At 48.9% G+C, this 17,132-nt stretch overlaps 1 protein-coding gene across 1 annotated transcript in view; it reads left to right on the top strand.

Moving 5' to 3' along the window:
- CHCHD6 (coiled-coil-helix-coiled-coil-helix domain containing 6) overlaps positions 1-17,132 on the top strand; it is an 890,347-nt gene that overhangs the window by 611,699 nt on the left and 261,516 nt on the right. Inside the window, exon 7 of the mRNA XM_078661730.1 lies at positions 148-283. Within this exon, the coding sequence (XP_078517856.1) occupies positions 148-283 (136 nt within the window). The remainder of the gene's footprint in view (positions 1-147; positions 284-17,132) is intronic.

The following is a 17,132-nucleotide window of genomic DNA, read 5'->3' as shown; positions in this document are numbered from 1 at the left end:
AACTCCTCATAGGTTTGGTGTGAAAATTCCTGATAATGAAATCAATTAACTGGCCTCATTTGCTCCCCCCCAATGCCAGATTCTGCTATACTCTTTCGTGTTGATCACCCTTTAATCCTGTATCCATGCTCTTGATTTTCCTCGTAGGCCTAGAAGCTACGACCCAGTGTGCAAGGGACTGCAGTCCAAGATCCTGAACTGCTACCAAGAAAATAGACAGGAGCTTCTAAACTGCTCTGACCTGGCCAAGGAGTACCGGCGGTGCGTGAGTGATGCGCAGAAGGTAAGAGATGCGTGGTTCTGGGCTTCTCTTGAGTTGGCCACCCTCGGGGTAGGCCTCGTCGGGGTAGGCCTCGTCGGCACGTGGCATAAGCACAATTAAATGTAGTGATGCAAGACATTGTCCAGCGGCATACTTTATTTGTTTGAGAAACTCAGTCATCTGTTTAATACCCAAGAAAGCATATTCAAAAACATACCTGACTGCTTCCCTCTGAAAGTGCTATAGTAAAAAGACAAAGGGTTAGTGGAGGAGAACATGGGAGTTTGAGCCCAACAATACATTTGCAAATATGTTTATTGATGACTAGGAGAGGGAACTTGTGACTTGCCTGAGATGTTCACCAGTGTGAAATTGTTGGTATGTCAGAAGACTGTAGTAGTCTTTTCTCACGCAATAGGGGCGTCTGTCCTGAATGGAGGAATGGTTTATCGGGTGCATGCGATGTAAGGCGTGGCAACTCTATTCACTCATTTGTCAGTACTGTGGCTATGACTGCAGGACAGTTTTATTATTGGATTTTTCAACAGTACAAGCAATGCAGTGTGGGGCTCATTACCAGTAGGACCTGCAATGCAGCTGATCCAAGTGACTTCAGGACAGTGGATGGGTATATTGTACACACGCAGACCGAAGTGCTGATTATGCGCTTCCGTCATCTGTGTGCATATTTTCTAGACGTAGAGGAACCCACCTGTTCCTAAGGGAACATCAAAAGTAGGTCAACTACTTTTGGGGTGTTGGAGTAGTGGTGTCGCAAAGTTCATCTTTGCCTTGTTTTTTGCTTTCGCTGCCAGGGCTGGCCACAGTAGGCATCTTCTGTATCAAGCTTGGTATCGGCTCCATCCATCTCAGTTTCTAAACTACGAGAGTGTCGTCAAGACTATACTTCTATAGTAGGCTGAGTAGTATAGTAGGTGACCTGACCTGACCCTGGTCTGTGAAGGTCGCTCCACCCGCCGCGGGGCTCCCCCTGAGTGCGCCCGGTCTCCCTGCCTGCCCCCGGTCTACCTGCCTGCCCCGCTCGATCACCGCTGCCCCTGTGGCATAGGTTTGTCTTCTCTGTGTCCTTGGTTAATGCGTTGTGCCCTGTGATTGTTGTGCCGCTCTTCACTTCCCTGTGCCCCTGCTCTGTAATCTGTACTCTTGGTTATTCTGTTGTGCCCTGTGATTGTTGTGCCGTTTATCGCTTGCCCCTGCTCTGTGAGCTTCGCTCCTTGCCCTCTCGTGTCCGCTTCCCGCCAGCACCCGCTCCCTGCCGCTGCTCCCTTGCGGCCCCGCCCCCTTCTTCCTCTGTACCACGATCCCCGCGCCACCCCGCTCCCGCCTCTCAGCTGCTCCTCCCTCCCACCGCACCACTTATGGCGGAGGGCACGCGTACGTGCAGTGTGCTCGCGAAGCGGGCGCGCCGATTGTGCGCCGAAGGCGCGCCAAAGGCAAGCCCGTCTGCGCCCATCCGCGCCTGGACCGCGCCCAGTGCCAGAACCCCTGGCCTCCGCAGATGCCAGCCCACCCGCCGGACCTACGACGCAGCCACTCTCAACGCACTCAACACCGGCCGGACCCCCGGCTGCCACCAAGCCACCCCAGGACGCACCCACGGACCCTTCACCTGCCAATCCTGCAAGTTCTTCTGCATCCGGACCTGCATTGCACCCGCCAAGCCGAGCACCAGCAGCAACCACCTGAAGTTCATCCTGCTCAACACCCGCTCCGTCCACAGACACGCCGTCGAACTCTGGAACCTCCTCGACTCCACATCCCCAGACGTCGCCTTCCTCACGGAAACCTGGATGAACGCCTCCTCAGCACCCGACATCGCCATCGCCATCCCAGACGGATACAAGATCACCCGGAGGGACCGCGTCAACCAGACTGGAGGAGGCATCGCCATCGTCCACAAGAACACCATCCGTATCACGACCAGCTCCGACGACACCTTCGCCGCCGCCGAACATGTGCACTTCCAGATACAAACCGACCCCAAGACCACCCTCAGAGGTACCCTCATCTACAGACCCCCGGGACCACGCACACTATTCAGCGAAGACATCGCTGACTTCATCAGCCCTCACGCCCTCCCCTCCGCTGACTACATCCTCCTAGGGGACCTCAACTTCCACCTGGAGAATAACAACGACCGCAACACCCCCACCCTGCTGGACAACCTCGCCAACCTCGGACTCAAGCAACTGGTGACCACCCCCACCCACTCTGCCGGCCACACGCTTGACCCCGTCTTCTCCTCCAGCAAGCACATCTCCTTCAGCCACGCCACCGGACTTCATTGGACAGACCACAGCTGCGTCCACTTCAGCTTCAGAAGGACCACGCTCCACCACCACCCGCAACAGGTTCCCCGCAGAAGCTGGAACAAGATCACAGCCGACCAGCTCGCCACATCCCTGAGCCAGAACCCTCCCGCCAGCTCAGCGAACCCCAACCAAGCCGCCATCAACCTCACAAGGTGGATCAGCAACTGCGCAGACGACCTCGCTCCACTGAAGACCCCCCCCCCATCAGACCCGGCAACAAGAAAGCATCCTGGTTCACCGACGAACTCAAGAGCTCTAAGAAGAACTGCTGAGCCCTCGAGAAAGCCTGGCGCAGAGACCCGACACCAGACAACATGACCACCCTCAAGCTCGCCACTCGAAAACACCACCAGCTGATCCACACCACCAAGAAAACCGCATTCAAGGACCGGCTAGACAACAACGCCCATAACAACAGCAAGGAACTCTTCAACATCGTCAAAGAGCTCTCGAACCCTAGCGCCGGAAACAACGACATCACCCCATCGCAAGACCTCTGCAACTCGCTCGCCTCGTTCTTCCACAGCAAGACCGCAGATATACACAACTGTTTCAGCACACAGCCGAGGCACCCTACGACCACACCAACGCCCCCCACCACCACCCTCCGTGCCTGGACCCCGATCAACACCGAAGACACCATCCGCACAATGAACTCCATCCACGCCGGATCACCAACCGACCCCTGCCCTCACCACGTCTTCAACAAGGCCGACTCCATCATCGCACCCCATCTCCGAGACATCATCAACACCTCCTTCGACACCGCCACCTTCCCAGAGAGCTGGAAGCACGCCTAACTCAGTGCCCTACTGAAGAAACCATCAGCGGACCCCACCGACCTCAAAAACTAACGCCCCATCTTGCTCCTTCCGTTTCCTGCCAAAGTCATCGAGAAGACCGTCAACAGACAGCTGGCCGCCTTCCTCGAGACGAATGGATCCCTCGACCACTCGCAGTCCGGTTTCAGAGCCAACCACAGCACCGAGACCACCCTCATCGCAGCCACAGACGACATCCGGGCCCTGCTCGACAACTGGGAAACAGCGGCACTCATCCTCCTGGACCTCTCCGCGGCGTTCGACACGGTCTGCCACCGCACCCTAGTGCAGCGCCTCAGCAACATCGGAATCCACGAGAAGGCACTGGAGTGGATCATCTAGTGGATCATCTCCTTCCTCGCCGGAAGAACCCAGAGAGTCCGCCTCCCCCCATTCAGATCAGAGGCCACCGAAGTCATCTGCGGCGTACCACAAGGATCATCGCTCAGCCCCACGCTGTTCAACATCTACATGAGCCCCCTCGTGGCCATCGCACGCCAACACAAGCTCAACATCAACATCATCTCCTACGCCGACGACACCCAGCTGATCCTCTCACTCACCAACGACCCAGCAACCACCAGAACCAACCTACACGAAGGGATGAAAGACGTAGCCGCGTGGATGATGCACAGCCGCCTGAAACTGAACTCAGATAAGACGAAAGTCCTCATCCTGGGATCATCACCCTCCGCCTGGGATGACTCCTGGTGGCCCCCTGCCCTGGGCAGCGCACCCAAACCAACGGACCACGCACGCAACCTGGGCTTCATCCTGGACTCCTCCCTCTGGATGACCAGACAAGTCAACGCCGTCTCCTCGTCTTGCTTCAACATCCTACGCATGCTACGGAAGATCTTCCGGTGGATCCCCACCGAAACCAGGAAGACGGTCACCCAGGCACTCGTCACCAGCTGTCTGGACTACGGGAACTCCCTCTACGCCGGAACCACAGCCAAACTTCAGAATAGACTCCAGCGTATTCAGAACGCCTCAGCACGACTCATCCTGGACATCCCCTGACACGGCCACATCTCCGGACACCTGAGAGACCTGCACTGGCTCCCCGTCAGCAAGAGAATCCTGTTCTGACACCTCACCCACGCACACAAATCTCTTCACAACCAAGGCCCCAGATACCTCAACGAACGCCTGACCTTCTACACTCCAACCCGCCAGCTACGATCGACCAGCCACGCCCTCGCCGCCGTTCCCCGCATCCGAAGAGCCAAAACGGGAGGAAGATCTTTCTCCTACCAGGCGGCCAAGACGTGGAACTCCCTCCCCATCCACCTCCGCCTGACCCAAGACCACCTCTCCTTCAGGAAGCAACTCAAGACCTGGCTGTTCGAGCAGTAGCGGACCCCCTCCCCCCCCCCCCCCCCAAGCGCCTTGAGACCCTCCGGGTGAGTAGCGCGCTATACAAATGCCTTGATTGATTGGCTGCTTTCACTGTCTTCGATAATCAAAGTAGGGTCTTTCTACTTTTTGTCTTGGTCTTTACTGCATTAGGCCCCAGTACTGCCAGTACAATCTCTGGATCTACTCTATATCCTTCTCCATGAAGTTGACTGCCTTACTATGGCCCTCTAGAGTGTTGCCCTCCAGTGCCACAAACATTATTCCCTCTTTACTTTATCTTACCAGGTTAACTGATGTTTTTTCTCTAAATTTGTTGTTGAATTACTTCTCCCTCTGGAGTGGTCTTATTCTTGCCTCCACACAGTTATAGATGTCTGGCTTCAAAATAGTCAATATGTACACTAAAGTCATTGGTCAGGATCAAAGATCTGCAGACGGCCTTATCACAGTGAACTTCACGGACTATGTCCATCTCGTTGTGGACATGTACCGGATGGCTGTATATCTGTCCTTTGTGTGGGTTACAGTGAGATGCGAGTGGGCTGCATCAGCAGTCATGCTATGTGGGCTCAGGATGGTCCAGTCCAATTCAGCGGTTTGATTTTCGTGTCTGTGGGAGGACCCAACTGCAGCATCTCTTCAAGAGTGTAGTTCACTAAATCTACAATGGACATTTCCAATGGGAACTTTGGTTTTCGAAAGCAGGTTCTCAGGACAGCTGCTAGTGCGAGTCCTTATCTCGTCAAATACAGTTCAACTCCCAGGGCCATTGAATAAGGAGGAATCTCCATGGCGATCCTTTAACCCGTTTCATGCGCACGCGATTTTGCGGAAGTGCGGCACTTCCGCAAAACGGGCGGGGCCGCGTCGGCCATTGGCCGACATCAGCACTGGGCAGGTAGTGCTGCCGTCAACCAATGGCCGACGGCAGCATGGAAGGGGTTAAACATGTTCTTGAGACGAAAACTGTACTTGCTCATCCTCCAATATGAGATACTACCACGCCTAACTAGTCCGTTTCTTAACGGGTTATTTTCGGAGATCAAAATATCTATGCATATATGTGGTCCAGCAAAATAATGGTTTTGCTTCCAGTTTTCCGTTTTTAAGGGGGAATCCATCTTAATCTAACTGAAAAAATCCCTGACACCATATATTCTTCTGTGAATTAGGCGCTCGTCTGACCCTCTGCTGAGGTGTCCCAAATGCTGTTTTGTAGGTTTAGTAGCAATAGATCTTCTTGATCCCCCTTTCCTACCAGGGGAATTCTGGGAATGTGTGAGGTGGAGCATCCTGTCTCACTTAGGTTACCACTCCTCCTCCTAGTCACTCAGTGATGAACCTGAACATGCAACAGCAGAAAAATATTGGGCTTAGACCCACCTACAATGAGGAAGGCCAATCCATAGGGAGAAAGGGGACCTGTGCCTTTTCACAAAACCTATTATAGATATGTGTTTGAGTTTTCTTTGTAATTAAACCACATTCTTGGCCATGTCCCTTAAAATGGGATGTCTACAGGTGTACACTCCTGGGACTACAACACGGACATGCATCCAAAGGTATAGTTAGTTTTCTACAATGCCCTCATTGTCAGATGTAGGAAGTAATGGAACCTTTCAAATGTGCTTTCATTGCAGCAACCTCTGACTCTGTTTTCTTAATATCAAAAGTTATCGAACTCCTGGCCTGAGTGGGACATGGAGTCATAGGATGAAGATGTAGTTTTGTTTCATTTAAACACAATCCCGAGACTATTTTGCGAGCTGTGAAATACTTGTGTTTTACCAGTCCTCTGTCAACCACAAATTGACAGAAATAACCCATGATGATGATAAGGCCTAGTCCAATGTTTATCTATTGTCCAACCCCTCGTGATGGTAAGCTCTAGTCCAATATTTGTCCAGTGTTCAATCTATTCTGATGTCAAGCCTTACTCCAGTGTTTGTCCAATGGCCAACCCATTGTGATGGTAAGCCCTAGTGCGATCTTTATCCATTGACCAACTCAATGTGAGGGCAAAGCTTAGTCAATGGTTGGCCAATGGGCAACCATATGAGACGGTAAACCCGAGTCCGATGTTTGACCAGTGTGCAATCCATTGTGATGGCAAACCTTGCTCCAATGTGCAATCCATTGTGATGGCAAACCTTGGTCCAATGTGCAATCCATTGTGATGGCAAACCTTGGTCCAATGTGCAATCCATTGTGATGGCAAACCTTGGTCCAATGTGCAATCCATTGTGATGGCAAACCTTGGTCCAATGTGCAATCCATTGTGATGGCAAACCTCGGTCCAATGTGCAATCCATTGTGATGGCAAACCTCGGTCCAATGTGCAATCCATTGTGATGGCAAACCTCGGTCCAATGTGCAATCCATTGTGATGGCAAACCTCGGTCCAATGTGCAATCCATTGTGATGGCAAACCTCGGTCCAATGTGACATCCATTGTGATGGCAAAACTCGGTCCAATGTGCAATCCATTGTGATGGCAAACCTCGGTCCAATGTGCAATCCATTGTGATGGCAAACCTCGGTCCAATGTGACATCCATTGTGATGGCAAACCTCGGTCAAATGTGCAATCCATTGTGATGGCAAACCTCGGTCCAATGTGCAATCCATTGTGATGGCAAACCTCGGTCCAATGTGCAATCCATTGTGATGGCAAACCTTGGTCCAATGTGCAATCCATTGTGATGGCAAACCTTGGTCCAATGTGCAATCCATTGTGATAGAAAACCCTAGTCCAATGTGCAATCCATTGGGATGGTAAACCCTAATCCCTGTGCAATCCATTGTGAAGGCAAATCCTAGTCCAATATGCAATCCATTAAGATGGTAAATCCAAGTCTAGAGTTTGACCCGTGTCCAGCCCATTCTGATGGTAATCCCTAGTCCAGTGTTTATTCGATGACCAATCCATTGTGATGGTAAGCCCTAGTCAGGTGCTTGAATAGTATCTGATCCATTGCAATGGTAAACGCAGTCTAATATTGTTGCCACACCCCGCTTTGATCTTGCTGACCAGCTATGTTGTCTGAAGAATGAATCCTGTGTTGTAAGCAGCTATTTTCTATGGTTGTTAACAGCCCTAATCTAATGTTGTTAGGCCCAAGTCTGACAAAATGGGCAGGCCCTAATCCGATGATGATGGCAGATTCTAGTCCAATATGGATAGCCCCCATAATCCATCATTGTTTACAGACCGTGGTCCCTTATTGCTCGTCTGCTCTAGTTTAGTGCTGTTGGTAAAAAAAAAAAATGTTTTCTTTTTGTAATACTTCGTACTGTGCTTCTTCATTTCTCAACTTTGTAAATGAAAGGTATGACTATTACCCAATGTAATGGTACTCTGCTTGCTGACCTTGGAAGAATGGAATTCTAAGTTAGCCTTGCAGTGATTCAAGCTTGCACCCTGCAGATCAACATGACAGAGGTAAGCATTTCACTTTCCTGTGCAATTTGTGCAATCTTCATAGTCACTAATCTGGTGTTGGATCCTGGTTGTGCTCTGGTAATGGCATGCCACAGTCGAAAGTTGCTGGCTGCTGTAGTTGGATGTCACTGTCCTGTCATCGTCCACTGTTGGTGGCAGGACCTAGTCTGACATTGTTGGCAGGCGTTGTTGCATGCTTTAGTCCAATATTGTTGGCAGGCCCTAGTCCGAGCTGGTTGACTGGCCTAATCTGATATGTTGACTCATCTAACCTGATGATATTCGCTTCTCCTCATCCGATACTGTTGACTTGTCTTAGTCCAATGTTGCTGACAGAACTGTGAAAGCTATTGATAACTTGACAATCTCCAGTGTTGTTTGTAAGCCCTAATACAATGTCGTTGCTTTGACTTAGTCCGATGTTGTTGGCAAACCTTAGTAATGTATTATTGACTTGCCAATTTCCTGTGTTGTTGTTGCAAAAACAACAAGGTAATGAAGACTAATTGCCCACTCTGCTACTCTAGACTGAGACCTGCCTTATGCAAGCAGCTCCGACTCCAATAGGAACAGTCCAGCCTGACCTGCCAGGCCAGCTCCCTTCCAGAATGGAACAGAAGCCGCCACAGATCGATCTCGACCTTCTTAGGTCTCAAGAGGTGTAGCTTGTGTCCTATGGCACAGTGAGCACCGGACCCATGTACGGACATACCCATGCCAATTAGGGCATCTACTGCAAAAACAATAAGATGGTGGAAGAAATGCTTGAATGAAACGTAGCCACTGGCGTTTGCTCCAGACTGCATTGCAGACTATAGTTATTCACCCTCTGTGCCAATCTAGACAGAGACAGCCTTATGCAAATTAGTCTTATTCCTTCTCCAGTTGGGATTCCCTTCCAAACTGGCAAGCCAAACAGAGGTGGCATGGTCTGCAGAATAACAATGTGGATGCTGCCCCTAGTAATCACCATTGGCTAAGATTAATTCATGCATTCTATCACTTTTTTTTATACTTCAGTGCGACTGATATGGCCAGATGTGGATCCCTTACACACTGTGCCACTGGAACCAAGATATGCCTGACCAATGAGTCCCAAAAGCAGTTAAATAGGTTTTTCGGGTTCCTTTTGTTCCAGGTTAGGGAGGACTACACTGGCAGTTTGGGCTGGACTGTTCTGATTGGTGCAGGGTCACAACTCATTTCGATCTGGCTGGGCTCAAACTGACGTGGCATGGTGTGCAAAGTAACAATGGATTGGGATGCGGTCCAGAATAATTTCCAATGGCTGAGATTAATTCAAGTATTTCATCCATCACTTTATTGTATGCTTCAGTGCGCTTCCCTGCGTGGGATGGGTATGTCCAGACGAGGGTCCTGCGCATACTGTGCCACTGTTACCAAGATATACCCTTTTGATGAGCCTAAAAAGGGCGGAACCGGTATTGGGTTGCTTGTGTTCTGGTTCACGGAGGCCTGGCCAGGCAATTTGGGCTGGTCAGTTTGGTTGGAGCAGGGTCAAGACTGATTTGCATATGACTGGATCCAAACTGAGGCGGCATAGTGTTTAAAATAGCAATGGATTGGGATGCGACCCTGAGCAATTACCAGTAGATGAGATTAATTTGAGCATTCCAGCCATCACTTTTTTGCATGTTCAATCCATGTTGTTGGCTGGCACTAGTGCAGGCTTGTTGGATGTCCCTATTCTGATGTTGTTGGCAGGAACTTGTCCAATATTGTTAGCTGGCACTAGTCCGATATTGTGGCAGGCACTATTCTGAAGTTGTTGGCTGGCCCTACTCTGATTTTGTTGGCTGGCCATAGTCTGATGTTGATGGCCATCCCTAGTCCGATGTGTCCGGTGACCATTGTCCAATGTTGTTGTCACTACCAAATTCTTCACCGTTGCTGTCAGTCTGTTTTCTACTTTTATTCACATACACACGATCAGTGGAGAGAGAGGAATGTACACATATATACTCTCTTTAGCGAAAGAGTATGTTTAGGTTTGCTACAAGCTAAAGGGTTTTTGCTACATACTAAAGGGTTTTTGCTACATGCTAAATGGTTTTTCCAGCTTGCTAAAGGGTTTTTGCTGCATGCTAAAGGGGTTTTGGCTGTATGCTAAAGGGGTTTTGGCTGTATGCTAAAGGGGTTTTGGCTGTATGCTAAATGGTTTTTGCTACATGCTAAAGGATTTTTGCTACATGCTAAAGGGTTTTTGCTGTGATCCACAGCAGGTTTGGATTTCTTCTCTTGTGGTGGAAGATAGCTTGAACTGTGGTGTTTACCACATCTTCTTTTACCTTGGTTTAATTTTTGCACTAATAAATTGGTCTCACGAAGGGCATTGTATCTTTAGTAAATATGTTACACATGTTTATATTAACCACAATAAGATTACTAAGATGATTGTACTCCAAGGTTGCGGTTAAGCAAAATTCATTAACAAAAGAGCAGCAGCCTTAAACGGGCACTCCTTTCCGACCGTTGCTGTGGTGTTCTTTGCCTTTAGATCATGGTAAAAATGTAGGCAGAAGAGATCGCATTGAATTGCCTGATAAATATAATGTTTGGGTGTTCCATTTCTCCTGTGTGTGGTGTACCCTGCAAGGGTTTCTTTACATCTTACATGCAGGAAGCCAGGCTGATTTTAAATATTCAATGTAAATACAATACCTGTTATCCCTGAATCCTGCAGCATGGATTATTGCTTGGAATGGCATGATATGAATATTCCTTGTTGTGGAGGTCTGGGGGTCATTCTGGGCCACTTTTCCTTAAAATGTTGTTGGTCATTCAATATACTTCGGGTCAAATAGTCCTAATTGTACCTCCTTCCCCAACGCCACTCTACTATATCACCGTATTTCAAGCTTCCCTTCTGGCCTATCCGGCAAGCAGACCCTATCTTAGCCTCCATTTGTTTGCCAATTGGATGCGGTGCATTTGTGGAGAAGTGTGGCTCAATGGTTAGAGCAGCAGACCCTGATGCAGAGGTCTGGCCCGGGACCAGAGTTCAATTCCTGCCTCGGCAGGTCTTGGGCTCAATTTCCTCGGACCTGATAATTCTCGCCTCGGTGCCTATTCTAATCATGGGTCCCACTCTGCAACTCTGGGCAATAGCTTGCTCAATCTCCACAACAGCCCCAACAGCGCTAGGATGCCTGGCTTCACCTTGGGGGTGCCCAGGAGTGGGCACTTCACAGGGAAAGGCCAGGAAGGGTTCCACAGCGGTATGTGTACAGCGCCTTGAGACCCCTTCGGGGGTGATTCGTGCGCTATATAAGCACTACATTTACATTTACATTTGATATGGATTCCACCATTCAGGCAAGGTGAAGTGAGAGCAGTGTATAAGTACTTTTTAACTCCCCTCCTAGAATATTTGAAGAATGCTTTCCATCGACAATCCATTCTGTCAGGTGCAAAGTAAAATATTTGAAGAATGCTTTCCATCCGCAATCCATTCTGTCAGGTGCAAAGTAAAATATTTGAAGAATGCTTTCCATCCGCAATCCATTCTGTATGGTGCAAAGTAACTTTTTCAGCGGGAACACAGCATCAGCCCTCTCCTCACTTCCAGGCAGGCTGCAGGTTCCAACGGTCCCTTTTTTGCGACACCGTAGACGTGCTCTTTCATGGTCCTCCGTCCATCAGAGTGATGGTCTGGAAAGAGTGATGAAACACACCACATCCCTTTTTAGGTCGAGCCTGGGCAGGGCATGAGCTGCTCTGCGAGGCATGCTGTATTCGAGTACGGACTTGAAGCCCGCCCACTCTCCACCCATATTTGTCATTGGCTTGTGTCATTGTCCTTCGTAAATGCTGGCTTCTGGCTTGTTAGTGCCTCCTTAGTACCGCCTTGTCTTCATTTGTAGCCTCCCATCAGGACTGGCCCTTTTACTTCTGTTGTTACACGGTATGTCATATTTAGACTCTAAGCACTATTCACTTTAATTAGTTTCTCCAACTGCAGGCACGACATGCGTTACTGCAACATTCAGCAGGCAATGCATGCTTTCACTTTCCAAGCAGCCCAGGACAATGGCGGCCACTTCTTTGAAATGAAATATGTCTCACATTCACAAGAGTTTGAGCTATTGGCATTGTAAATGACACTGCCTTTTTAGGTCGAGCTGACGTTAGCATTCATGCGAAGCATGAATGCTGTCAGCTCGACAACTAATGTGATCCGTATTTAGGAGAGTGGACACCAAAGTGTTACGAGCGTTTTCAGTGTCGGATTTGACCTCGGGAGCGAGCGTCTGGTAGCTGCGCATGCGCAAAGCCCTTGCTCACACACAGGCAGCCCCCACCTCTCTGCATGCACGCACGCGCACACACACACACACACACACACACAGGCGCGCGCATGCACACGCAGGCATACAGCACCCATACAGGCACACATACAGGCACACTATCCCCTACCTCGCATTCTCTCTCAATCACACACAGTCACGCATGTGCACACACGTTCCCTCGCGCACACACTCCCCCCCCCACACATACAAACAGGCACGCACGCACTTTACATCAGCCCTGGGCCCCACTCACCAACTGCGCTCTTCCGGCGGGGCTCCTCGCGGCGCGTCTCCATCTAAATCGGGGCTCCCTCAGGTCAGAGGAGCCCCGCAACAGGCGCCACACTCCTCCTTCTCCCCGTCCCCCTCCTGGGGACCCGGGCTACACCGGACGGCAGGGCGCTCCATGCGCCGGCAGCTCGCGGACCTGGGGAGGCGGGACTTCCGGTCGGCCGCGAGCGGATTGGCCGGCCGGCCAAGAGCTTCCGGGTCCGTCTGCAATGGCGGTCACGAGGCATCTGTGGGTAAGGACGTTGAATTATTACTGTCCTGAAGTGTATGCCGTTTAAAATTAATGCTTCTCTGTGGTCAACAAACACGATTTACAGTGGGCGGGGCTTCAGGCTGATGTTGCTACACAAAACGCGACATCAGCATTGTCTTCGGGACGTTCCTGGTGCACAAGCTGATCGCTGTTGGTGCCGGGTAGGTCAGTGTCACAAAAATTAAACCTCAACAGAAAGCACTTACAGAAATAAAGGATCAAGGTGCCCGAGTTGAAGCTCCACTTCTGCAACGTATTAATCAGCCTAACTTCATCCGTGTGGTCAAGGCTAAGCAAGTGTGTTTTCTCCACATTTCCACAGTGAAAAGATAGCTGTAATCCTTGATGGAGTTGTATGCAGCCCTGCTTTTCTCTAGCGCAAAACCTCTTGTAGCGTATCTGATGAGGAGGCTCTTTCTAGTCATCTGTTACATTGAGTTGGGCGGCTGGGAGGAGTGAGCACTGACATGTTCTGTTTTTGTTTTTTGTTGTTTTTTTTACACTAAGATCACTGCAAGCAGGTGCCCGAGTTGAAGCTCCACTTCTGTAACGTATTAATCAGCCTAACTTTGTGCGCATGGTCATGGCTAAGCAAGTGTGTTTTCAATACATTTCCACAGTGAAAAGCCAGCTGTAATCCTTGATGGAGGTGTTTGCATCCTTGCTATTCTCAAGCTCAAAACCTCATGTAGTGTATGTGTGTATGTGATAAGGAGGTTCTTTCTCGTCATCTGTTACATTGAGCCGGGTGGCTGCTGGGAGGAGGAGTGAGTTCTGTTTTTTTTTTTACACACTAAGATCACTGCCCAGCCTCACACACTCTCAGGGATCACGTGATGCCTAGTGACAACCTGATCCAGACACTAGCATTGACTGCACTGGGCAGCCCTCACATGAATCTGCGATGCACTTTTTCAATCAGCATTAAGTTAAACTTGTTGTTAAGTTTGGCAGGTCTGGTATCATGGAACTGCAGGCTCACGCCTGAACAAGGTCTGCATAGGTATACAGGGAACGATTTCAGAGAGGCTCTATCAAGATGGCTGTTATGGTTACCCACAAACCCACATAATGCCACTCCACAACACATACACCCACTACACTTCAAACACATAGGTAAAAGACATTGTCATTTACAATGCCAATAGCTCTAACTCTCCCTAATGCGAGACCTATTGCATTGTAAATGCTTGTTTATTTATGTGTTAATTATCAAAACCGATAAATAAAAGGCATTGCCATTTACAATGCAAATAGCTTAAACTCTTGCAAATGCTTGTTATACAACTCTTCCCGAAACAAATATTGGCAGTGCAGAGAAAGAGAAGAAGAAAATGGAGGAGTCTCTAACACAAGCTAGAAATATTTTTAGAAGGGTGAAGGCACAGAAGAAATTAGACCGGGAAGGAAAGCCCAAGGTGAGCAACTCAAAGAGCAAATATTAACTCCAGGCACGGGGGGCTCTAGGGGTCTTCTGACTCCTATAGCCCTCTATTTGTGGACTATCTTTATTCCCCATGCCATCCTCCAGGTATTCATGCCTGGAGGATGGATTTAAGTCACCTGGATTTAAGTCTCCTCTCCTGGCATTCAAGCCTGTCTTCTTGGCCTTCATGCACTTTTTTCTGCTTTCCCAAGCTTTTCGATCCCTTCTCCAGGCCTTCACACCTCTTCACTTCATAACCCACCTACTGGCCTTCAGGCCTCTTCTCTTCACCTTCAAGTCTCTATTATTGGCCTTCTTGCACCGCCATCTGTTCCAAGCCTTTAGTCGTCCTGGCCTCCACCCCCGCCTCCTGGCCTTCACACTCCTCCTCGCCTTCACACTCTTCCTGGCCTTCAAGTAGGGTGGACACCTGGCCAGTTTTCTACCAGCATGATCATTATTTCAATGCCCTGGCTGGTACAAAATTAGGAAAATCACCTAAAACCGGTATTTTCTTCCCCCTTATCTCTGCATACTTCAAACAGCAAATATAAGACAAGAGCAATTAAAAAAATGAAATGCTCTTGAGCTGCCTTAGTGAGCCATGACTGATGAGCAAAGTAAACAAAAACAGAAATGTCATGTTAAGAATGAATGCAGCTGTTTTTATATGATCTACCTAACTGTCGGAGTCTCTTTAACCCCTTCGATGCTTGTGACGGAACCATTCCGTCATCAGTCACGGCTGAGCTGTGCTGATGACGGAATGGTTCCGTCACGACCACACCCTGTTTTGGAGTGTCCAGCACGGGGGGGGGGGATCGGCGCCGCACGCAAGGTGTTAAACGTGAAGAGGTGGCCTGCATTTCTTTCTTGGAAAGGTGGCAACCCTGCCTTCAAGCCTTTCCTCTAGATCTTCATGTACCTTCTCCAAGCCTTGACTCCCTCCTGGCCATCACACTCCTCCTGGCCTTTACTCTAATTTTCTGGGCGTTCAGGCCTCTGCTCCAGCCCTTCATGTACCTTCTCCTTCTCCACGACTTTACACCTTCACTCATGGCTTTTACGCCCCTCGCCCCCCTCACAGTTCCACATCATTTTGTGCGTTTAAGCCAGAGTGTGGAAGCTAGGGCAGCAGAAAGGGAGCTATAAGAACCGTTTCCCTTTTTCAGTGTTTATATGTTTACATTTTTGGTGTGTTAAAAATAACCAGGACTTTTTGTTTTTGGTTCCATAGAGTTTTGCTTGTATTACTTTTTCTGTTTGTCTTCTGAACCAACATTTAGGTAGTGAAAGTTCAGAGGTGTAGATGGGTCATCCTAAAATACTTCCTTTGAGTATTGGCAATGTTCCCTCTGATTTTTTTTGCCTCTGTGTGTGGCAATAAAGGCGCTTCGTGCACTTCAGCCAAGGCTGCGTACACTTAAGACAAGCAGCAAGTTAATATGCAACTATGTGCCGCATACAAGCTACCAAAGTCAGTGGCATAGTAAGGGTGCCATGGGCCCTAATGCCAACCAGAAAACGATAATGACCCTCCCCCACCTCTGGGTTGATATTAAGACACCCATTACTGAGGCACAGAGGGCTCCTTGCACCCTTGGGTATGGCTGCCACTGCATCTTGTGCCCTAATCATTCTACCTATAATTCCTCTCTATTTGCTATCTCCATGCAACTCCTCGAACCTTTTCTTATCCCTGTCCAGTTCCACTCGATCTCCTAGCTTGTCCTGATCTCCTTCCTCCATTTTTTTGTTTTTTTCCACTCCTTGCTCCACCTTACCCACTTTTCTTTCTCTATTTTTGCTCTGTTCCACTTTACCCCCCATTCTGTCTTCTCTCTTGAAATGAGCATTTATAAGGCACATGAAACTCGAGGTTATCTAAGCACTCTTCAATCTATGTCCAACTCTTCTCTCTCCGACAAAGTCTCTCTAATCTCCCTGTTCTCTCTAGTTCCACCCTTTCCCTATCAAATCTATATCTTGAATATGCTCGTTACTTTCCTTGTCTCTGACCTCCTTGTTTGTTACCTCTCGGTCTTTTGCCTATTTTATCGTCCTTTACTTCTTTTTTCTTTCCCTCTACTTTCTATGTTTCACTCCCCTTTCTTTCTTATTCTCTCCCTTTGTTGCTTATTCACTTTTTTCCTTTTTCTATGTCACTTCCATAGCTCACCCTCTCCATACATGCCTCCTTTTCTCTAAACACTCAAATCTCACTTCTCCCTCCTACTCTCAAATCTTCTTTCCTCCATCTGTATATTATTTCTGCCCTTCCTACTTTTGTCCTTTCCTATCCTCTACCTTTTCTTACTTTCCAAACCACGTTTTATATTTTCTCCTTTTCTCTGCTCTCCAATCTTTTGAATCTGTCTTTCCTACCTCCGTGTGCACTTTCTTGCCCTGTCTCTCCTCTTCCTTTATCCTCTCTACTTCATATCCCAGTCTCACCCCTTCCATGCTTTCCTTCGTTAATAAGGCGGGGTCATTATGACTTTTAACAAAGTCTGTCCGGTTTCTTGCACTATGAAGTCGGTTTGTGTGTAAGAACAGATCATGTCGCAGCGGCCTAAGGTGGCCTGCAGTGCCGCCTCTGCAGTACCTTTTGTCAGTAATGTTAATACTGTTTT

This window comes from Lissotriton helveticus, chromosome 9 (assembly GCF_964261635.1).
Source record: "Lissotriton helveticus chromosome 9, aLisHel1.1, whole genome shotgun sequence".
Taxonomy (NCBI): domain Eukaryota; kingdom Metazoa; phylum Chordata; class Amphibia; order Caudata; family Salamandridae; genus Lissotriton; species Lissotriton helveticus.
The sequence above is the reverse complement of the archived record's forward strand: the minus strand, read 5'-3'. Positions and strand labels throughout refer to the sequence as shown.